At 43.5% G+C, this 24,008-nt stretch overlaps 1 protein-coding gene across 5 annotated transcripts in view; it reads left to right on the top strand.

The window, feature by feature from the left end:
* The window catches only part of EML1 (EMAP like 1), a 177,254-nt gene that overhangs the window by 149,534 nt on the left and 3,712 nt on the right, over positions 1-24,008 (top strand). For all 5 annotated transcript variants that reach the window (XM_054970602.1, XM_054970600.1, XM_054970599.1 and 2 more), the window contains 10 exons: positions 1,026-1,125; positions 2,070-2,224; positions 4,836-4,961; positions 5,665-5,796; positions 14,143-14,210; positions 16,456-16,544; positions 18,608-18,705; positions 20,963-21,050; positions 21,185-21,280; positions 22,967-23,097. In XM_054970602.1, coding sequence (XP_054826577.1) covers positions 1,026-1,125; positions 2,070-2,224; positions 4,836-4,961; positions 5,665-5,796; positions 14,143-14,210; positions 16,456-16,544; positions 18,608-18,705; positions 20,963-21,050; positions 21,185-21,280; positions 22,967-23,097 — 1,083 coding nt within the window. The remainder of the gene's footprint in view (positions 1-1,025; positions 1,126-2,069; positions 2,225-4,835; positions 4,962-5,664; positions 5,797-14,142; positions 14,211-16,455; positions 16,545-18,607; positions 18,706-20,962; positions 21,051-21,184; positions 21,281-22,966; positions 23,098-24,008) is intronic.

Raw genomic sequence — 24,008 nt, 5'->3', positions numbered from 1 at the left:
ATTTCTTCACAGTCCTTACTCCAGTTCTACCCTCTAGGGTGTTCTGTTTCGTTCAGAATTCGAATTTTCGGTAAAAATTCAGTAAAATTTGTCCATTGTTTTCTGTGGGAAAATCAATCTGAGGGCTAACTGGTGGGCTGCAGGGGGTCGTTTTTCAACCAAACCCCTCAGGTTTGATGAAGATTGGTTCTTGGGCCAATTTTATTGGCGCCCCAAAAGGGTTTCTCCACCCACTACATTATTCCCTATGAGGAAAATATCTGGGGGCTATCAGGGGGAATGGGGGTGGCATTTTTCAAGCAAACTCCATCAGTTTTCAGAGGACCTACTCCTGACTGTCCTCTAAAGACCCCCTCTCAAGTTTTAGGAAGACTGGATCCTGGGGAATTTTATGGGCCCCTGAACAAGGATCCCCTAGCCACTCTATTATTTCTTATGGGGAAAAGCCAAAGCTGACTCCCACTGCAGAAACACACTGGTGCATGGCTGCCATGGCTAAGGCACACTTCCAAATGCAAGCTGAGCTCATCCCAGGGAAAGCCCAACAGACCCAAACTGAAGCACAGGAATGGAATCCTCCCCAGAAGCAAAGGGGACCAATATCACATCAGAGAATCACATCCATTCCCCCCAAACCAAACTGAAACAAGGGAGCTTGTTGCAACTTAGCCCAACAGAACCAGTGTCATTCACAGCAGCCAGGCACTGAGTTCAGCAGTGGGGAAATACCACGGAACAGAAGCAAGCAGTACCCAGCCACAAGCCAAGGCATTCCCTTGCTTCTGTTGGCCACTGTGTTAGATGGAACGCTGGACTAGGTGGACTACTGGTCTGATCCAGCAGGGCTCTTCTTCACATTCCACAGCCCAGCATGTGGAATGTGGCTGCTTATACTACATGGTTTAAAGGGCTTTGCAAATACAGTATTGTTAACACGGTACTATATTCTAAACCATACATAAAATGGAAAAAAAGATGAATTAACGGTATAATTTAATAAAGGTATTCAATCTCTTATCATGCAGAAACAGGAGAAGCCAAAGTTTGTCCTTTGTGTAACCTTCTCTGAAAATGGTGATACAATCACAGGAGACTCAAGCGGGAACATTTTAGTTTGGGGAAAAGGTAAGAAGAGGATGAGCTCCCAAAACAAGTATGCTACCCTGTATTGCATTGCAATCTGTAAACAGTTTTCTGTTGTAGAAAATATGGAAACTGTCAGCAACAACAATTACAATAAGTCTCTTTTCTTTTTGAAATAACTAGTGGGGGGGGGACCCTTAATTCCTGATTTACACAGGCAGGTGCTTATGTAATTTTCCTGGAAAAGAGGCCGTGGGAGAGCTGAACCGAAGCAGGAGTGTGGGGAAAGCACTTTTCATTAACACTTTCATCCCTTGTAAAAAGCTGATGATTGTGAACAGGGCTGCAGAAAAAGATGAAAGTGTCTGCCCATTGCAGGAAATGTTGTACTTGCTTTAAAGTGGCTATGTGATGCCATCGTATATGTCAATTGTATTGGCTTTGTAATGTCAGGGCATTGTTATCCTCGGTATGTGCTCCCTGATTAGCTGGAAGAAGTTCATGTTTAGGGGGGGAAATGCCGCCAGTGGTTCTGAAGCTGCTGCCAGGATGGGCAGCACTCAGGTGCAAAAGGCTAAATTTGAGGAAGAACCAGGATGTTTTCTACTGCTTCTATAGCTCCTTCAGTTTTGCACCAATAGTATTTACTTGCAAGCACGGAAAGGTAGACTAGATTGAGATAGCTGTATGTTCCTCTCTGTATGTTTCAATGTTAAATTGCTGTGTGCAGGTTTGAACAATTGAGGTTCTAAGAACGCACCTGACAATTAGGAATTGAGAAAAACAACAAAAAAGATACGAACTTTACAGAATGCAGTACCTATGATCAATTTAATTATGGCAATATAGCCCTAGATCAGAAATTTTGTTTCTGTGAACCAAGGATATCAGGCTTGTTGAAGCACAGAGAGAGCTAAGTGAAACATCAAATACAATAGTGCAGCAGTAGTGAAGTTACTATTAAGTTCTTTTCTCCCCACGTCTAGGTACAAACAGAATAAGCTCTGCAGTCCAAGGAGCCCACGAGGGTGGAATTTTTGCACTTTGTATGCTGCGGGATGGTACGCTAGTATCTGGAGGTGGAAAAGATAGAAAGCTCATATCTTGGAATGGAAATTACCAAAAACTTCACAAAACCGAGGTGATGCTCCTGTCATTTAAAAACTGATCTCTTAGTTTTCTGTTTTTAGAGCTATCATCATCGTTATCATCATTATTATGCAGCTCACATTCCATAACAGTTTTATTCCCACATTACAAAAGACAATAATGTTCTTTTCAAAAATAATACTGTATCCTAATGGGAATAAAATGTAAAATCAGAAGGGCCATGTAATGCATATATTTTGAGCAAAGGCCACTTAACACACACAGCTTGTTTGTTCTGGCTTAAATGTTCTTGGGAAGTGGGTCCCCCCTCAACATTGTGGTGCTTCCATGCACCTCTCAGCTTTCCCCCAGCTTTCTTTTGATTTTCCCCAAACCTGTGATATTTTGGGAAAGATCCAGATCTTCCAGTCCTGCCCACACTCATTCCATTTTTCCTGCCCCAGTCCCTATTTCCCTCCTCTCCTGCAATTGACAATCTGTCAGGGTCTCTGAATTGCCAGCTTGCATTTTTACAAATCCTGAGCCCTTTTCATTGCAGAGATATAAGAGGAAAATCATACCTGTTCAACAAAATGCATTCTGCTTCTGACACTGCATTTTTGAACATCTTAAGATCTCAGATTTCTGACAGTGTTGCAAGATCCAAAAGTCCTGGAACAATGCCCTTCTTTTTATTATGTGACACTGCAATACAAAATCATTTTTCTCCTTTATATAATAGTATGTACCTTAGATGGCACCGTAGTTGCAATTCTGGGCAACTGGACAGCTTATGAAACTCAAAACTAGTGTGGAGAAAGGCACTGCAAATGCATTGTTCCATGCAAGCTGGATTGTCAGTAGTTTTCTTTACTGTTGCGAAATGCTTTGCACTCCTATTATGAACCATCTCTCTGTGTATATATATATATATATATATATATATATATATAAAAAGCAAAGAAGCTCTTGGTTGCGTGCAGCTTCATGTTTTATTTATTTATTTACTGTATTTATATCCCACACTTCTCCCCAATGGGAACTCAGAGTGGTTTATGTCATTCTCCTCTATTCTATCTGGCATGTTCATGCTGGGCTTCTCTGGAACTTGGGATGTCAGTCATGTTGTCCCAATCTGGAGAATCTAGTCTTTGCTCAGGACTAGCCTTGTTTTAAAAATGTAACCATCAGCTTTTAAATAAATGTGCACATCAGTCAGCAAAACCACAAGTGCTAAAGATTACTCTGAAGACAGAGAGGGTCAGAAGGACTAGAGCGTTCCGCATTTAAGGCTCAAGCCCTTGACAGCCTCCAGGCAATGTCTGTGTACAAATATAGCCCTTTCTGCTCTGAGGATCACTTATTTGATAGGTACTTAGCTCAGCCAATTACTTTAAATGGTGACAGAAATCATCCATAATACAGGAATTTGTAAACCGAGCGTATTGCCTCATAAGCACTAAGCTGGGTGGCTGAGGCTAGCCTTATCAGATCTAGAAAGCTAAGCAGGGTCAGCACTGGTTAAAAGTTGGATGGGAGACCATCAGAGAAGTCCAGAGTTGCTATGCTGTGGCAGGCAACAGCAAACCACCTCTGAACGTCTCTTGCCTTGAAAACTTCCTTGGGATCTCCATAAGCTGACTGCTGTTTTATGGCGCTTTACACACACAGCACGGTATTTGGAGCAAAAATCTTTCTTTTTGGTTCTTTTTTGCTTGCTTTTTTGCTTGGTTCTTGTTTTGCTTCCAAAACACTAATATCAGGCAGCTGGGGAAAAATGGTTGTCTGTTTGATCTGCATCTTGGCATAAACTACCCACAAAGTTGTATTGATTTCAAGTGGAACATATACATACAGTATGCATGTTTATAAATAATTTGTATATAATATACATATTCCTTCTAAAGTGTAGATAAGCTTACAACGTTAGAAGTACTTGAAATTTCAGGATCAGTTTTCACATTTTAAATGATGCAATAATCACCTTTGTATGCTTTTCTTTTTTGTCTGATTTTTAGCAGCAAGCACAAAGGCTGGTTCTCATGTTCTTTTTAACCTGGCAATGTCTCCCTGAAGGTGACTTTTGCTAATAATTTTGAGTGTTAAGCATTGCAGTTCTTACACATTCAGTCTAGACACTGCAGCTGTATGTAATGGGAGCAGATTCTTTTGGTTCACACCATCCCCATCTTGTGAGAACAGGGTGTGAACGTATTTTCCATGTGTGTGGAGCTTGAGTATACATGGACACATTCCCTCAGAAATCTGGGGTTCTGTCCATGAATACCAAAACTCTGTGTACATGGAAAATACAAGCATTGCCCTATTTGCATAAAATGATGATCATGCCTATGCTTCTGTTAGGTGTGGTTGCAGTACCAAAATCAAATGTATGAAAAGGGCTAAGATCTTGGGAGCATCCTGAGAGCTATTCAAAAAAGCTTTAGCTTTTGGTTGCCATTCAGAATTCTCTCTGGCCTTAGCATCGCTAATTTAGTTGTCTTACGCTACTGTTACAAAAACACTTCAGTTGCCTCAGTTGCTTCATCTGGAAATGGCCGTCTGATATTAAGATAAAGCTTATCATATACCTTTATTCCAGCACTGTAGAAAATGTACTCTTGAGAAGTAAACCTGTGTCATTTTGTTAATTCTGAAAATAGATTCCGGAACAATTTGGACCCATAAGAACAATAGCTGAGGGGAAAGGTGACGTCGTGTTGATAGGCACTACTCGAAATTTTGTTCTGCAAGGCTCCCTATCAGGAGACTTTTCTCCAATTACACAGGTAAATTATTTTGTGGAGATCACCTCTGTCCTTAAAAACAGAGTGGTTTTTTTTTTAAGCCATAGGTTTAGTTTCATTGGGTTGGATCCAAACATCTGCAAAGGGAAGGAGCTTGTAAGAGCTGATTTCCTTCCTGGAGCCAGCCCCCTTGCCTCTTTAAAATCTAAAGTTGAGGATGGGGGAGACCCTTCCTGCATGTGGTACTGTAGGAAGAAATAAGAATCTAGTGAAATAACCCCCAGCTTCTTGCATGAACAGAGCTGGCCTCAGCACTGAGCTTGTTCTGCTTGCACAAGAGGGGGGGCCAGGAAAAGGCAGGATTGATGAAGAAGTTGAAGGAATAGAAGGCTATATATGTATGTGTATTTGTGTACATTACCAGGGTGTATAACGTGTATCAGATCAACCCCCTGCCTTGGATCCAATGAATCGTGAGCAGAGTTCTGCGTGCGGAACATGGCTTTCCCTTGTCCAACTCCTTGCTGTATCACTGCCTGGTCCCCCCACCACCACCACACACATACACCACACCAGTCCTGAGGGTCACAGAACCATTGGAACAGCATGGCCGGAGAGAGAATTGTCTAAAATCGCCCCCATTCATGGGTGATTCGTGCTGCAAAAGTGATCCAGAAGAATTCACATCAAAGGCATTGTGTACTATTGCTAACCTACTGAAAAACATGTTGCTGTGTTTTTTCAGGGACATACTGATGAGCTCTGGGGACTAGCAGCACATCCTTCCAAACCTCAGTTCTTCACGTGTGGGCAGGATAAACACATTACGCTCTGGGATGCTATCCGACATTGTCCGATCTGGAACAAAACTATAGAGGTATATTTGTTGTTATTTTTTAAATGAACGTTTAGAACAGTTTTGCCTGGGGAAAAAAAAACCCTACGTATTAATTGTCTACTATTGCCACAAATTGATATTGACTGACAAAAATAGATAAGGCCTCGATCTGCATTTTTAGAAAGGTTAGAGGTGTTCCAATATTAGCGTTAAGGTGTTGACGGGGAGGGCAGGGGAGAGCGAGGATTACAAACTTAAAATGAGGCTTCTTCCATCTAGAAGCCAATTCCTGTTTAATATTTTGCATCTACAAGCTGACTTTTGGAGCAATTCCTATAGAACGTGAGGAACATTTCCTTGGAACGTGTCATGACAAAACTGTCCAAATCTGAACTGCAGATGCTGAGGGGAAAACAGTATTTTCATGGGAATGCCCTTGGCCAGTACTAAGGAAGAAGTACGCTGCCTACACAGAAATCACTCTGAAAGCTGATTTCTGAATGTTAGGAGGTTTTTTTCATCCCACGGATCTCATTCAATGCTTCCCTTTACGTTAGTTCGCCATTATCAGTGCCACATCATTAAACTCTTGAGGGTTGGATCCGAAGTCTTATGAACAGCAGAGTGGAACTTTCCTGCCCTCCCCTCTTGTTGAAGACTGCTGCGTACCCCCAGTATTCGCTTGCAGTTATCAGTGTTGTCTCATGAACCACATCGGAAGGGGATAAAAGTGGAGCTCTGCAGTCGGAGAGGGGAAATTAGCAAAATTTGAGCCGCTTTCCTCCACCAGTAAAAGTGCTGTTAGGCTGGCAGAATGGTGCTTTTTCGTCCAACGCTTGTTTTATAGTCGCTGTCTTAATAAAGGTATTTGAGTCCAGCGGCATCTTTCTGACCAGCAAGATTTCCAGGGTATAAGCTTTTAAGAGTCAGGGTGTAAGCTTTCTTTAGAAGGGAGCTTGACTCTCAAAAGCTTATACTCTGGACACCTTGTGGATCTTTAAGGTGTGTAATATAAATGATATCTGCTATAGTTGGTTTGTTATCCCCAGTGTTGCATTAATGGTCAATTACAGATTGAAAAGCTGAACAAACAAGTTGAGGCTTCTCATTTCCCCATCTCCCAATTTTTCCTCTTTCCTGGCTTTTGTGAGATGGCTGCTGGATCTTGGCGAGTCCGGCAAGGCACGTGGTAGCAAGTAGCCCGTGGTTGCTGATGGGCCTGGCCTCAAGGCCAAAACGGCCCTATAAAGGGCCCTGTTCCTCTCGCTACCTTTTACTGACAGAAACCAGGGCTTGTGGTCCTGTTGTGGTTGCCTAGCAACAGCCAAAGAAGTCATTTGTTTCTTAAAGCCACAGGTGCTGCTCCTATTATTTTGGGGAAATTTAACCCACCCACCCCAATGTATTTTTTTCTTTCAGCTTTTTCTGCAGCCCTGGTGCTTTTCTCCAGTTTGTAGAAAGATCTGTCTAGTCTGTTTATGGCTGTAGTCTCTGTTAAATATATTGATTAACATGTGCAAATACACAGTGGCTATCTTCCACACTCATTTGGCAACAGTGAGAAGAATTCTGAAGTATGCTAGAGCTGCACTTCACCTCCCTGTTTTATGTGCCTGCTATCTAGACACATAGGTCATTTATGTAAAAATCTTTATTTTAAAAAATTCCCCTAATAAGAACCATCTGTGTATATTTTGAAACCTGTTTTTTACCGCTTGCTTTCCTGGGACAGATTTAAAAACTTTTATACCAATTTAATTGGCGTGGCTTTACCCAAAGCAACCTGGCAATTGGAATTTCATAAGTGTGCTAATTAGGGGGGGGGGGCTAGAATTCCTAAGCTTTGGCACAGAGCTACGGATTCTCAGGGTTTCCCTGTGAAGAGGGAATGAATATTAAAGTCCACACAGTACAGATGCTGGGTCTGAGATATTGCTTGGATAAAACTGGATCAAGAGAGCATTCATTCCAGCAAAAATACCTTTCAAGTCAGCCTTAACTGGCATAGTCTACTTGACCCTCGAGCATAAGCCAAATGCAGTACAGACAGGTTTCTCCTTACACAGAGAGAGTCTGATGTCATGACGACTATTTATTTCAAGAATGGTATGCTTCAACTTAAGAGACTCTTAACATTTGAAATCCCATCCAGAGCATCGCCACAAGGGCATTCGTCCAAGCTGTAGATACCTGCTGAGTCTTGGACAGTTCTGAAGTTCCCGTTCAGTTTGAACGGTCATAACATTTCAGTTCAGCAAATTTTAGTTTATGCTGATAAAAGTGACCTTCTGGATTCTATGAAAGGGGCCATTACCTTAAATGTTCTTGGAGCTGAACCCCCCCCCCAAAAAAAATCTTCAGAACATTTTGCAGTTCAGTGCTTGAGTGATAATGGCAAATTGGTCTGCAGCACATCAAGGGAAAGATAGCAAATACAGCTTTCATTGTGAAATAATAGTGGGCATAACTAGGAGATAATGTATTAAGTAGCTATGGACGCAATCCTAAAAATACTTTCCTGGAAGTAAGCCCCATTGAATACAATGGGACTTACTTCTGAGTAGACTTGCTTGGTAGACCTGCTCCCTATGGCTTCCTCTCCACTGCAGTGATTCTCTGTGGTGAATTCATTATTGCTGCAAATCTGAAATGGAGCATCCACTTGTGAGTTTCCGACACACTCTCCTCAGAGTCAAGCTACAAGTGATGCCTTATACAGGTTGGACACTTGTCAGCTTACCTCAAGTTTTGATGGGAAATGTAGGCATCCTGGTTTTACAGCTTGGCTCTCCATTACAGCTGCAAGACCAGGATGCCTACATTTCCCATCAAAACTTGAGGGAAGCTGACAAGTGTCCAATCTGTGTCAGGCATCACTTGTAGCTTCACTCTCAGTTATTAGTTTGCAACTGCTATATCTAATTCTCAGCACGGACAAATCTATGGATACTTAAATCAAGAGATTTTCCTACAAACCTGGAAAAAAACCATTTGCCGAAAAATCTGAAATCTAAAAAAAATGCAAGGGGGAGTTTGAAAGCTATTGTGGTCATTGCTAGGCAACCGTAACAGTATTGCCAGCCTTGGTTCCTGCCTGTGCAAGGCAGGGGAAGGGGGCAGGGCCCTTCACAGGCCTGTTAGAGCCACTGTTTCAGCACCCACTGGACAACTTAATTCTGTGCAATCTACACGACTCAATCAGGACTGGCTTCTTGCTACTGTTGAACAGCAGCCACCCCGTGAAAGCCAGTATGATGTAGTGGTTAAAGTTTCAGACTGGGAGCTGGAAGACCCTGGTTCAAATCCCTACTCTGCCATGAAAATTCATGGGTGATCGTGGGCCAGTCACACACTCTTAGCCTAACCTACACCTCACAGAGTTATGAAAATAAACTGAAAGAGAATGATTTAAACTTTTGGGCCCCAATTGTGGAGGCAGTCAGGGTATAAATGAAGTAAATGAATAACAAATATAGCTGAAGATTGGGACAGATAAAAGGCTGGTGAGGGTGGGTGGGGAGGAGAGAAGGAAACAGGGAAAGGGGAGGATATGGGGGCTTCCCGGAGAAGTAAAAGAGGAAATTGTTTGGAGAGGGGATACAGGGGAAAGTGAGGTACCCCCCCCCCGCCACACACACACAGAAGTCCCTTCCAGTTCCTCACTGCACAACTGGGCCTAGTCAAGACGGCTCTGTGCAACTCGGCCAGAGCTTCCCCAGGGATAGGCAGCCATGGGAGGGAAGGAGGGAAAGATGAGGACAAGGAGGGGGAGATACATTTTGTTGGCTGGTGAGTGGGAAGGAGAGAAGGAAGCAGGAAAAGGGGAGAGAGTATGGGAGCTTTCAAGGGACAGAAATAGTGGGGGGCATGAGATGTCCCCTGCATGTCCTTGTGTTTCCCCTGCTTGTGTCAGTATAAGACACAACTTTTATTTCTCATAGATAATGATACTGGATTGCATGGACCAATTGAGGGGGAAATTAATCTTGTATCTGGAGTAATTATTCTCGACTTCCTGCTGATATTGGAGCTCTGAGCAGCTTACAATGCAATACAAAGTTTAAAACAAGAGGATTACAGTTTTAAAAATGAGGCCAAGCTGCTGTTTAAGCCTAAACTTAGCAGCACTGCTGGAGGACAAAGCTGCCTGAATTCCTGTCCTGAGCCCTCCAACGGTCCCGCTGCTCAAATGATCTCTTTAGAGGCTGTAGCATAGCTGGTGAAAATAGCCCCTCCCTCAGAAGTAGTTGCTGAGCAACCTTATGGGCTTGATCCTTAGGGGAAAGTGCTAAGGATTACGTGCCACCTTCTAAAAGCCAAGACCCAGCTAAAATGCACCTGGTACCTGCTACCGGCGTCGCTCTCCAGGTACTATGAAAGAATTGTAGAAGACGCTGTGCAATGCTGACATGCCCCTGAGGAAGTCCATGGGGATGAAAATCTGCGTGAGAAAGAGCCGGCCCCAGTTTTGGGCGTCTGGATTTAATCACCATCAATCCGCTGGTCACATTGCAAACTGAAAGAAGAAAGAAAGTACCTTGTACTTTGGATATATTTCAAGGTTTTTTCCCCTCTTTTGTTTCTGTACCATCTAAAAGTCGACTTATGGATCTTTAGTTGTTGATAATACCTCAGGCTAGACTACTGTAGTGCTCTCTGCATGGGTCTGCTCATAAAGTCAATTTGGAAACTCCAGTTGCTACAGAATGCTGCAGCCAGGTTCCCGTCAGGTGCCAGGCAAAATATGAAGTCACTATACTGGTTACTGTTCACTTCAAAATACTGATTGTCATCTACAAAGCCCTTAGTGGACTGGAACCTGCAGAACTGCCTCCCTTCCTATGTTCCACTGCAACAACTTCGCTCATTTGAGCAAAATCTTCTGAAGCCACCCTACAAATAGATATGGTTGGCAACTGCTCACTCATGTGCATTCTCTGTTGTGGCTCCCAGATTGTGGAACAGCCTGCCAGAGGATATCAGGAAGGCCTCCCTGCTTCTGTCATTCCACAGAATGTGCAAAACAAATGTTCAGGAGGGCATTCTTATAAATGTATTAGAACCATACTAGAAATTCTAGAATGGAACAATCCAGGAGGGCTCCATTATGGTGATGCATAATTAAAGCTCACTGCATTGATTATTCTAGGTTATCATCTTGCTTTTATTACATCTTTCTACTGCATTGTCTTCTTCTTGTGTGATGTCTTCTGTCTGTATAACTCCACTATACCTTTCCTAGGCTGTTGTATTTCACCATCTATTAATTCAGAAATCCTAGTCCAACTGCATTGTTCAATGTAGCTTGAGCTGTATGATTGCATTTTTTAAAAATTCTGTAATCCTCCTTAAGACTCAGCAAGAAAATCAACAACTATCCCCAATGAATAGGAATCCTCCCTTTAAAAAAAAACTTCACGTGCCTACTTTCTCTCAGGATGAGTTCACATGCTAGTCATACGGTAAGCGTACTGAACAGCGTTTTCACACCGGAATGCCATCTCTAATAGTGCTTCCAGCTGTGAAAGCCGGATTGGCATAGTGGCAGATAATACTGAGCAAGGTCCGTCACTGAATGTTCGTTATGTCAACTGGCTCCCTCAAAGAATACCCTGTGAGACGGACTCTCTTGCCACTAGGGGGCCCACAGGCCTGCTGTGCTGTCTCCAAGGTTGGAAAGAACTTTTAAAATAACTCCTCTGGCAGGCAGCCGGGTCGGCCGGTCAGAGCAGGAATCTTGTGGCACCTTAAACAGGTAAAGCCATTTTAGTACACAAAGCTTGCTAGAATCGGTCCTTAAGATGCCACAAGACGCCTGCCTGCATTTTCATCGAGCATTTATTTATTTTGATTTGATTTATAATTTGCTCTCCCCGCAAGCAGGGTCAGAGAGGATGACAATCTAATAAATATATATTTATTAATAATAATAAATATATATAAATAAAAATAAATAAAATAAATAAATACATAAAAAACATACAATAAAAACACTAATATCATCACATAAATATTATAAAAACATTTTAGGGCAGCGTACAATGCATCCTACATCTCAGTTCTCAGATATGTTAAGGGTCCACGGGCAGGATGGCCAAAAGCTAATTATTACAGGGTCAGGGTACATTACCCCCCCCCCGCCCCACTGGCAGGAAGCTGGTTGGGATGAGCCGCCGGCCTCAACCGCCATAAGCCTGGTGATGGAACATCTCCATCTTACAGGCCCAGCAAAATGATTTCAAGTCCTGCTGAGACCGGGCTTCCACAGACATAGAGTTCCACCAGATAGGTGCCAGGGCCGAAAAAGCCCTGGCCCTGGCTGAGGCAAGGTGAACCTCCTTGGAGCCAGGGACCACCAGTAGTTGTTTATCTGCTGACTGGAGCAACCTCCATAGAATATAGGATGATGATCCCAGTCTGTCCAGCTTTAGAGACTGGCTTTTAAACCCGTAGCAATACCCCCAGGGTATTGTGTATAAAATATCTGTTATATCTTGGGTGTTCCTGTTTTCTGATGTATCTTGATGCACATTTTTTGTGTATTGAAACTAGGGGTGTGCAGCCCAAAAAGATTTGGGTTTCCCACTTTGGATTTACTTGAAGCCAAAGTGGAGAAAAACCCCAAATCCCAAAGCAGCAAACTGGTTCGGGTATTTAAACTGCTTTGGGATTATTAGAGAAGATTCAGCCATTGTTTCCAAAGGGAAACACTGCTCCCGGCTATCTGGGGACCTGGGGGGCCCATTTCCTTCCCTAATAATACCAAATTTTCTGGGAACTCTCTCCTAACCCTCCTCTCATGACCACCCAACGTTCAGAGAGATTGGACTTCATGGGGCCATGTTATGGCCCCTCAAAGAAGGTGCCCATATCCACCACTGATCTCCATTATTCCCTATGAGGACCAACCACATCAGAGAATCACACTGAGAAAAATTTAATTTAAAATACAGAAAACCATATTACTATTATTATTATTTTATTATTGTTCATTTCATTTATATCCTGCCTGCCCACCCTGCAAGCGGGCTCAGGGCAGGTTATAGCAATAAATAAAAATACAATAAACAGAAACAATAAAATCACAGATCTTACAGACATAACATCCCAGTAAAGCAAAAGCTTGACAGGCGTAAATTCCAGTATCCCCAGATGGGCCCCCCTCCTCGCTAATAGGAGACTGGTAGGGAGGCTAATTAGGTGGATCTAATGCTGGCCTCAGCCATATGCCTGGCGGAACATCTCCAAAGCAAGGGACACTCTTGCAGCTAGAAGTAAACTGAACCCCCTCCCCAATAACCAAACTGATGCAAGGGGGAACGACTTCACACCAGAGAATCACACTAAGAAAAATTCCCCCTCCCCGCAAAGAGAAAAAAAATCACTCTCAAACCAGTCTCCTCCAAGTGCAGTCATCAAGTCTAGTCAAGTCCAGGGCCATTTTGCTTGCAAAATGCCACTGTCAGCCATCTAGGACCCCCCCCCCCTTTTCTCCATAGGGAACAATGAAGATTGGAGGTGAGTAGGGGCACCTTCTTTGGGGGGCCGAAGTCCAATCTTTCTGAAACCTGGGTGGTCATGAGGGTGGTTAGGAGAGAAGCAAAATGCACCAAACCTGCAAGAGACCCTCTGTTCCTGAAACTTGGCGGGGTAGTCCTGAGGACCGGTAGGAGTAGGTCTCCTGTAAATTTGGTACATTTTGCTTGCAAAATGCCACCTCCAGCCAACTAGAAAGCCCCACTAGCAGCGGAAACACTGTTTCCTCTTGACATTCCTTAGAAACGGCATGGGAAAGACTCTTTCTGCACTACCTGAAGCTTAACTAAGTGTTCCGAGAACACTTAGGTGAGCTTTGCTTTGGCATTCCTGAATTGCTTCAGCAATGCTGAGGCTGATTTGGGAATGCCAAAACATCCCGAATCAGGCCCAATCCATAACCCAAAGCGCACATCCCTAATTGAAGCTATATTGCATACATTCTTTTTCTTAGTGTCTGCGTTACTGAAGTATTGTTTCCTTCACTGCCATATCAGTACTTTATATGTTTAATTTTAATACTAATTTCCAGGTGTGTTTGATCTTAATGTTTCTTGCCCAAGAAGGAAAATGGTCTTCAAGGTGATCGCTTGGGGTAACATCAAGGAAAAAGGGAGAGAGGTGCTACTACCAGATATGGCCTGGGGTACAGTCTGCTCCTGCTCTTTCATTAGTCAGAATGGGTTTTCAGATGAACTGCCGGACAGATGAAGGTCGTAATACCTTGTAACAGCTCTTTCAAACCTAATATGTAGGGTGTTAAGCGGCAAGTGCTGTACTGAGTAATTTATTTAGCTATATAATTATCTCTGTAAATTACTATAACTGTTGTTAATTCCATTTTTATAGGACCCAGCGCAGTCTTCTGGTTTTCATCCTTCAGGGTCTGTTGTTGCAGTAGGAACACTAACTGGAAGGTAAGATGTTGAAAATGTTCCTTATTTATGTAAAGTATTCACACTCCACACTCTTAGCATTGTTTCCAAAAAAACTGAATGTAATAAAAACAATGAACAATAAAAACTGAATAAAAGTCATAAGAGTAAAATCAAGAATAAAACGGGAGGCCGAAGTAAAGCTAAAACACTTTTTTAAACAATTAAGACAAATCCAGCAGTGTTCCTTTTCTGGACCGATATACAAGTGCTCAGAAACAAAAAATCAACTGACTCAAAAAGGGGCATGGGAAAATAAACAATATGTTTGCTTTGCACAGGAAGCCAAGAAGTTGGACACCAAGCAAATTACTGTGAGAAGTTCCATCTTGATGTTTCTGTATCTAATAGTAAACTCGGGTGATTTGTGCCAGTCATAAAAAAAGCAAAATTGCCCACCAACGATGATGCTACATTCTAATTTATTATTTTATTTGGAAAATGTATATGCTGCCTCTTCAGGAAACCTGCCTGAGGCCAGTTACAATATAAAACATTGACAAACCATAAAGCATCATAGAAGTGATTAAATCCTAGTATTCAGAAATGCAACATGAGCAATAAATCAAAACAAAACACAGAACAGCTTTAAAACGGTTCTTAAATATTTCTCAAGCTTAAAAACAGACGATAAAATGAGGTTTTGTTTTAAAAATATACTTTGCAAATGAACCAAAAAGAAAAGAAAAATAACCCTAAGAAGTCTGAACATACTCCTGGAGACACGCAATATTGAAGGCAGATCCCTGTGAGTTGAAGGGGAAAGGGAAAAGTTATAGTGCAATCCTAAGCAGTTGCACCCTTCTAAGTCTATTGACGTCAGTAAGCTTAGAAGGGTAGAGCTCTGTTTGGGATTGCAGTGCTAGGCTGACCAAGCCCCTTAGCACTTTAGAGCATTCTGGGGGGGGGGGAGTTTAAGAGATGTGATGGAGCTTCCCAAATTGTCCCTCCTGCGATTTCCTTGCAGCCCCCTCCCCTCCCATTTGTAAGGAATGTATTTGGCCTGATAGCAGCTTGCTGTGGAGAATTTAGATTGTGTAGAAGTGGTAGAGAACTTCTCAGACATGTGGTAATCTGTGTGTGTGTGTGAAAGAGATAGAGAGAGAGAATCCAGTAATACGCCCCCCAAAAAGGTCTCGAAATTGACGTGGAGTCATCTGCAGTGTCTTCTGTGGTGGGAGTGGCTGAAGGCACTCCATTCTAGGATTGCACCCCACTCTAGGATTCAAGCGTGGAGGGAAGGAGAGTTCAAGCTACCCAGTCCCTCCACTTCCTGTTGGGCTCCCCACCCTGTCTGCAGCTCCCTAGCAGAGAGGGGAGTAGTCCCAACCGGATCCTCAGTTTCAGGGATTTATATAGCCCAGGCTGATCTCCGAAGGCTCCGCCCCCCCCCTTCCTTCCTTGTGATGCCCTGAGAGCCTCAGGGTTGGAATTGGGGCTGTTGAGCATGATGGTGTGTAGTGGTATCCTGTGATTCACCCATGAAGGTGAATGAGAGCAGTGAAGGGGAGGTCAGAGCCGGGGAGGGGGGGCAGTGTTCCTGGTCTCAGGACACTGTAGTGTACCATTTTTAAAGGCTAGGCTCAAGGGGAATTATCAGGCACCATAAATATGAGTAAAGCAAGAAGCATGATCCCAACACTTAAAATGGACTTGGCCCTTTCAAATATCTCTTCCTCTTGGAGCACCTGGGGGGATAACCAGCCGTGCAATCCTAAACAGAGTTACAACCATTTAATCCCATTGACTTCAAAGGGTATAACGGTGCTTTGGTGTGCATTGTTAATTAATTAATACAATACAATGCTAGGGGCTAAAAGAGTTATTTATGAATTGACTTTTCTGAAGCCTAAACCATAAAAGAGAAAATATCTCAGTCAAGCAAAATGGTAACATTGTGTTGCATTTTCTCATTTGTATAATTGTCATGAAAAGGACAATCATTCTGCATGCATAAGGTATCTCTCAATTGCCTACCTTTAAAAAGAACAATAAATTTCAACAGTGATAGTACTAGACTAGAGGCTTTGATATTAAAATGTTAACAGTACTTCGGTTAAATATTGTTTACTGCCAAGCCAATTTCATCTTCATTGTTCATTGCTTAATTGTCAACATACGTGGTTCCTGTTCTGACATTGAGAATGATTGAGGGGAGGAATGTTGATTATCCCTTTCCCATTCTATGCCAAACAACTTGTTTACTTTTCCTCTCTGTTTTCAACAGGTGGTTTGTGTTTGACACTGAAACAAAAGATTTGGTCACTGTGCACACAGATGGAAACGAACAGCTGTCCACAATGCGTTACTCACCAGGTTCGGCATAGTTTGCTCAGTTGTTTAAACAAAAAGGACGGGTCTGAATGTCTTATTGAGTGTACTTGTTAATATCACAGTCTTAAAATTTGTGTTTAAATTGCTTGGCATATTGCTGGAGGTTTTTTCATTCATAACTCGATAGATTAAATTTATGTTTTATTTTGTTAATGGGAAAACCTTGAAACCTAAGCTATTAACATAAGGTGGGGAGCTAATTTGAATAATGGCCTTCCTTAATTTTCTTTCACCAATTGGCAGTCTCTCGCAACCAATTCATATGACTGCTTTTTTAACATGGCAAAGTCACCGTGAATTTGACCTTTCTAGTTGGTTAATTTGGTTTTGGTATGCTAACTGGCACAGTTGCCATATCGTGTGAACAGGGCAACACACGTATTTACCATATGCTTAGAACCTTGGTATGCATGAACATGCACCCTGAAAAATCCAGTGGTCAAGTTGCATGCCCTGGCGCTGTACATTGTCCCTGTTCATGCAGCATGGCCACGGTATGTGTCAGAAAGACCCATGCTTGGGTGTGGGGGAGGGGTCACCCATTACATGCAATTCTACACACAGCAGTAGCAACAGCTTTCAGGTAGGAGAGCAGAGAACAGATGCAGCAGTCCTGTGTCTTCTCGCTGTGCTCCCACCTGTCACAGCAGCATCACAGATTGTCATCGAGCACCTTCGCCATGCTGATTCCTTATCTATGATAAGGCTGACGTTGGCTGAGCAGACGGCTCAGCATGCCACTGTGCAGAGGAGTGGATTCAGCTCAGGAAGCCCAATCTGCCAAGCGCTGCTTCTGTGCAAGTTGTGTTGGGTAAACTCCAATCGTTCCTATCAGGCTTCCCCAGTGCGGTGCCTCTGGTCCCCGCCAGTAGTTCCCCTGGTGTCTGCTTAGCTTTTCAGAAAGTGGGAGAGGCCAGTGGGCACCAATACTGGTGAGTTCTTATTTTAAGAGTCCAAGGAGCAGGGCTGTTGCATGAGGGGAAATGAGCATTCAGGAGGAGAAGCCCACCCCTCCTCCTCCAGGCTTGCTGTCCTCCCGTGGCTCCAGCCAAAATATAGATAGCCCCAGGGATCATTTCGTAGAAAAAGAGCTGGAGGAACTCATTAGCATAACTTGTTAGCATATGCCACACCCCTTGGCATCACTGGAAGTGTGTCATTAGCATAACTGATTTGCATATGCCACACCCCCTGACATCACCTATCCTGGCTGTTTTGGACCCAATCCTGGCCATTCAGGGCTGAAATTGGGCCCAAAATGGCAAAAGGGGCTGAAAATGGCCTAAAAGGGGCCCAAAATGGTCAGGATAGGGCGGCTGCTGAGTGGGAGAGTAATCCACCACCCGTCAGAGGCCTGATCCAGGCCGTTTCAGCCCCAATCGAGGCTGAAACGGCCCCAAATGACCGAAAGTCAGGTGGGTGGAGCCACCTGACATGTGACCTCTTTGGGGAACTGCCGGAACTGCATTCCGGCGCGTTCCCCCTCGAAATGAGCCCTGGATAGCCCCGTCTCCAGCAGCAGCCACTTTGTGTTTAGCTCCATGGCAGCCGTTTTTGGATGATGCTTACCATCCCCTCTCAAAAAACTAAAGGCACCTGCAGGCCGAAAAAGTTTGGGGATCCCTGTTCTTACGCATGAGCAGCGAAGTACTTGTCCAAGGGAGAAAGCCAACATTAGTCTCCGCTGGCAGCTTCTTCTATCTAATGGAGTGCTGCCCTGGAAAGGCTGAGGATCTTTTTGGGGAGTATGGGGGCAGCTCCTTGCTGAGGGAGTTTTAGAGCTCCCTGTGTCCCAGTGGAGCACCCCGCCCCTCCCCAGTGTAGACGCTGACTATTGATATGAATCATGTGCAGTGGCCAGTTATTTGCCCTCTGGAGTATCCTAACGATTATAAAATTGGGGTAGTAAGGGGATACATTTTTCTACTGAACTATATTACGAAAGTGATTGTCTACAATGTGTTGGTGTTTCATGAATTAATTTCGCTGCAGCATTAAACCAATCTTAACTATATGTCTGTTTTGTTTTTCTTGTGTGCATACAGATGGCAACTTCTTGGCAATAGGTTCTCATGATAATTGTATTTATATATACAGTGTTAATGACAATGGAAGAAAATACAGTAGAATTGGCAAATGCTCAGTAAGTGATCACCTTATTACTAGTTAAGAGATCAGCTGTGTACTTAGAGGAACCTAGACTAGGTTCCTCTAAGTAGTGGAACTACTGCACTGAACGTGCAGTGAAGGTTGCTTAAAGTACCCCAGAATGCTCAAGCAACATTTTAAAAATAGAATACAAAGTAGTGCCTAAAGCAATTTTGTTTTGCAAAAAAAAAAATTAAATTTAAAAAGGAAAGAAATTACATCCAGAAGTTACTCAGGCTCTTGTTTGAATAATATTCTCCAGAAAATACGTGCTTTTTCCTCAGTTGCTCACTTGGGCTTTTAAACAAAAGCTTTTTTACCACCTCAGGCCATTTTTGCTTCCATGGGAAACAAATATTTCCAGGATATGTTTGAAGTATCATCTCTACAATTAACTAGCAAGTGGCTTAAACAACACAGGTGGTTTATAGAAAGGAGTTTGCTTTTGGAAACCTTCCTTTAATGTAATCAGGGTTACTGCATGTTGTGCAAAAAGGCACACCTTGGAACTCAAAAGAAAGGGAACAGATAGGTGAGAAGTATTTTTTTTTACTTCGCAATATGTACAGTCGCCATATTATGTGAATGAGGCAACACGTATATTTACCATGGGCTAAGCACCTTGATATGCATGAACATGCACCCTGAAAAATCCAGTGGTCAAGTTGCATGCTCTGGAGCTGTACATATGTGGTAAATACATACATTTTCCCGGTTCATGCAGCATGGCTATGGTATGTGTCAGAAGGATCCATGCATTGGGGGGGCGGGGCTCCCAGGAAATGCAGTTTTACACACAGCAGTAGCAACAGCTTTCAGGTAGAAGAGCAGAGGATGGAAGCAGCCGTCTTGTGTCTTCCTGTCACAACGTCACAGCAGCATCATAGGTTGTCAAAGGGCACCTGGGCTATGCTATTTCCTTATCAATGACGAGGCTGAGGTTGGCTGAGCAGACGGCTCAGCGTGCCACTGTGCAGAGGAGTGGATTCAGCTGACGAATACTTTCTCCCCAAATGTCGACCCAAAGCGGCTTACACCATTCTCCACTCCAGTTCATCCTCACAACAACCCTGTGAGGTGGGATATGCTGAGTGTGCGCGACTGGCCCAAGAGCCTCCAACCAGATTCCACGACAGAATGGGGGTTTGCATCTGGGTCTCCCAGATCCTAGTCCGACACTTTAACCACTCTTTTATGAAATGATCTCGTTTACATTCCCTGAATTAAGAGCGTGGGGGGAGAGGCTTTGAAACTTTCACGCCAGGCAGGCTTCTCGTTCAATACAGCTGTTTGTAAAGTCGAGATGGCTCTACAATGAACCTAGACGCAAAAATTATTTGAGGGAGATAGAGAGAGCCCTGATGAATTGGAGCTCCCAGTTCTTCCAGCAGTTCAAAGAGAAACCTGGTAGGGATGTAGAGCCTTCTTGAATACTGGTATCCCTATTGAGTACGTGATGCTGCTAGGTGAGAAGCTGCCCATGTGATGTTGCACTTGCCCAGGTGTTCATTGAAACTGGTCCTTCATCTGCCACATGTGCAGTATAACACATCAGAGGTTCGCAGCCCAGCCAGGCATCGCTCTGGTGCACTAATGTTGCAGGTGTAGCATGATTGGTATCTGGGGGAAATGGTGAACGCACAAAGGTTTTAAATCAATACATCAGTAGACCTTTGCTTTCATTTAGGCAACAGGCAAAAAAAACTCCCTCCTTTTTCTACCCTTGCTTTTAAATAGGGATATCTTACCAGCTTTTTTAATGGTCTGCTTGTGTTTTATGCTGCTTGTATCCAATGGCTTTTTTAATGACTTGTTTTTAAAATTGTGACATTCTTTTAGTTGTAAACCACCTTGAGCAGGACTCTGAAGAGGTGGCATAGAAATACCGTAAATAAATAAATAAATAGAACCGTTGAAACAAGATGCTGAATACACATAATGTGACGTGGGTAATATCTCCTTGCCCTCTAGCATCAGGGTTAAATTGGGCCTTAGCCGACGTGCCCAGGATTCAGCCGGACGTGCGCCACTATTTTTCTCCCACATTAAAAGAGCACATGGAACTTTGGACAGGAGCCTGTCGTTACAGTGAGGTGCCCCAGGTTGCTACCCAAACACAGGTCACCCACTGCTCTTAATGTAAACAAGGCTTCGGTGTACTTTTCAATGTAGCTTTTTATATGTACTAGTGTAATTCTGTTGGGGTAATGTTATGTGGCTGGAATTAATATAATGCCTCTTTCTCTTCATAGGGTCATTCCAGCTTCATTACTCACTTGGACTGGTCCGTTAACTCTCAGTACCTCGTGTCTAATTCAGGAGACTATGAAATCCTATACTGTGAGTAACAAATAGTGTTTTGTCCTTAGTGCGGAGTTCGTTCTTGGCTAGTCAAGTATTTCTGAGGTGGAAGTCCCAGAAGTTTCACTTGGATACCCTTGTAACTGGTGTCTCTCTTTTATATTTTTCTGCAGGGATTCCTTCAGCTTGTAAGCAAGTAGTAAGTGTGGAAACCACTAGAGATATAGAATGGATGACTTACACGTGTACGTTAGGGTTCCATGTCTTTGGTAAGCTCTTTATCAAATTGTCTGGGTCTCTGCAATTAACTATCGTTCAGCACGTCAGCCTGTAACAGGGACTGAAATGTTAACCGTAATTTTCATCCCTCTGTGGCCCCTGAAAAGTTGTTCCTAAGAGTCAGGGAACCCTCAAGAACAGAATGGGATGGAGCCGAGGGGGAGGGAATCAGTAGAAAGTCACAAATGGAGCAAGAGCTCAGGCAAGGTTTCTGCTGACTCTCTCTCCGCTTTTGCCCCACTCCCCTGAACCCAGGACATGGGATGTCAGAGAGAGTTGCAAACAGATCCCCCCTTTCACGGCCATTTCAATTCAGGAGACTAGCACAGGAAGACAGTCTGAAGCCCCTCCTCCCCTCTCACAGCACTCATGAGCCTCAGCAAGCAACGCTTTGACAGGTGAGTCCCTAATAAAAATGAAGAAGAAGATGATGGTGATAGAGAGAGAGAGCTCTGAGAGAGCTGTGACTGACCCAAGGTGGCTTTAAGCAGAGGAGTGAGGAATCAAACCCAGCTCTCCAGATTAGAGTCCTGCTGCTCTTAACCACTGCACTAAACTGTGTGACAGCGACCTGGGTTGGGGGAGCTCCTCGGCTCACATCTCGTGCATCATTTAGCTAGACCCTCATCAGGTTTGGAGGAAGGGGTGTAAGAAACCGACAAGGGCTTTGAAGGTAAAGGGGAAACAAGTGGAGTCCCCTCTAAAGAAGTGTCATTACACTGCAGCTCCAGGAGACCTTGGCAGTAACAGACAAGGATCATGATTTGTTAAGCTAGCTAGTTGCCTGTATAGCCCAGCTTAGTCCAAGCTCATCAGAGCTCGTGGAGCTAAGCTGGGTCAGCCACGGTCAGTAATTGGATGGGAGACCACCGAAGAAGACAGGGGCTGCTATGCAGAGGAGGGCAATGGCAAACCCCCCTCAGCTCCTCTCTTTCCTGGAACACTCTATGGCTGGGAGTCATCATGAATCGGCTGCAACATGGCAGCACATTCGCCTTTGCTTTCTTTGCTCTTAGAGTAAAATGACCTCACAAGGTAGCCGTCAGCCTGGATGTAGTAAATGGTTGGGACTAGGATCTGAGAGACCCAAGTTTAGGTCCCTACTGTGCCCTGAAGCTTGCTGAGTGATCTTGTGCCAGCCAATACTCTCTCAGCCTAGCCTACCTCTCAGGGTTGTTGTGAGGGTAAAATGAAAGGGAGGGGGACAACATACAGTCCCTTGAACTCCTTGGAAGAAAGGCACAATAAAGATGTTCTAAATAAATAAATAAGCCCGCTCGGTGGGGAGGGCGGACTAAAAATCTAATAAAATAAATTAAAAAAAAATAGTTTATGCAACACCTTGGAAGAGGAGAATTTGAAAGCTTGCAACTTCATTTTGTCCTTCCTTGCTTCATTGAATCATAGCAACATTTGTCATCTAAATTGCCTGATACTGTAATCCTAGCAATGTAAGATGGTGCATTTAAGTGTGTGTTGGACATCCCCTTTTGGCCCATGAGCTCCATATTCTAGCATACGCCTGTGATTGTGTTTAGTGCTATGCATTCTTTTTCGAGAAAGACGTAAGTCCATTGATAGCAGACTGTGGTTGAGTTATCTGGTGCAGGTTAAAAGACTTGGCATTTAAAACAGCTTAATTAAAGAAATGCTACAATGCTTGCTTTGTATTTCAGGTGTGTGGCCAGAGGGTTCAGATGGCACAGATATCAATGCTGTCTGCCGCTCACAGGAGAGGAAATTGTTGTCAACTGGTGATGACTTTGGCAAAGTACATCTCTTCTCATATCCATGTTCACAGTTCAGGGTAAGTACAAGATGCACTGCAGAGTATTGTTTTAGGTGGAGAAAAGGCCTTTTTGAATATAGCCCTTAGGCTCTAAAGAGACTTAACCAATGCTGTACTAAATATAGTTACACCCTTCCGAGTCCACCAAGTCAGTCACCTTGGGCCTGAACTAGACGAGGCTGTGAGTCGGGGCAGGGCTCTCCGACTTGCCTTCTCCCAGCCTGATGGTAACTGAGTTTGAAGCATAGGTAATCTTTGAACTGGAGACTTCCCAGGTCATTCTCTTAACTGCTATGGGAGGGTCACAAGGCCCCAATTTAGATGAAAAGCCACGTCAGGAATGAGGGTTGGACACTGTCTGTTTCACATGGAGCTGTTCCATGCACACTCTGTGTGACTCTGTAGGGGCCAGATTTGTTTAGTGGCACCTGGATTCTTATGCCGCTGATATAAAATTATGTATCAATATTGGTTTATACTATTTATCATGTTTTATTGTATTTTGAATATTTGTTGGAAACCGCCCTGAGCCTGCTAGCAGGAAGGGCAGGGTATAAGTATTAAATAAATAAATACATTTTACCTCTGCTTCAGCCAACATTCAGTACTCTGGTTAGTGCTGGGGTAAGGTAGCAGCAGAGGAGGAAGAACCCTGGCTTTGCCTTGAGAATAACTTTGCTGAGCATCCACTGAGCATGTGCAAAGTGTAGTAAAAACTCAGCATCCAGACCAGTCAAAATAAAAAAATAAGTTGTTCAAATGCAAAAAGAGGAGATAAAAAGATGGAGACTGGAATGGGCAACATCGGCTTAGAAACTGAGTAATTTTCATGCAAAGTCAGCTAAAGATAAACTCAAAAGGAAAAGCATTGTGCGTCCTCTAATTTGGTACACCCTAATCTGATCTCTGGAGTTCCTGACTGAGGTCCT

The sequence above is a fragment of the Eublepharis macularius genome, chromosome 2 (genome assembly GCF_028583425.1).
Source record: "Eublepharis macularius isolate TG4126 chromosome 2, MPM_Emac_v1.0, whole genome shotgun sequence".
Classification (NCBI taxonomy): Eukaryota; Metazoa; Chordata; class Lepidosauria; order Squamata; family Eublepharidae; genus Eublepharis; species Eublepharis macularius.
Note: the sequence above shows the minus strand (reverse complement) of the source record. Positions and strands in the feature narration are given on the sequence as shown.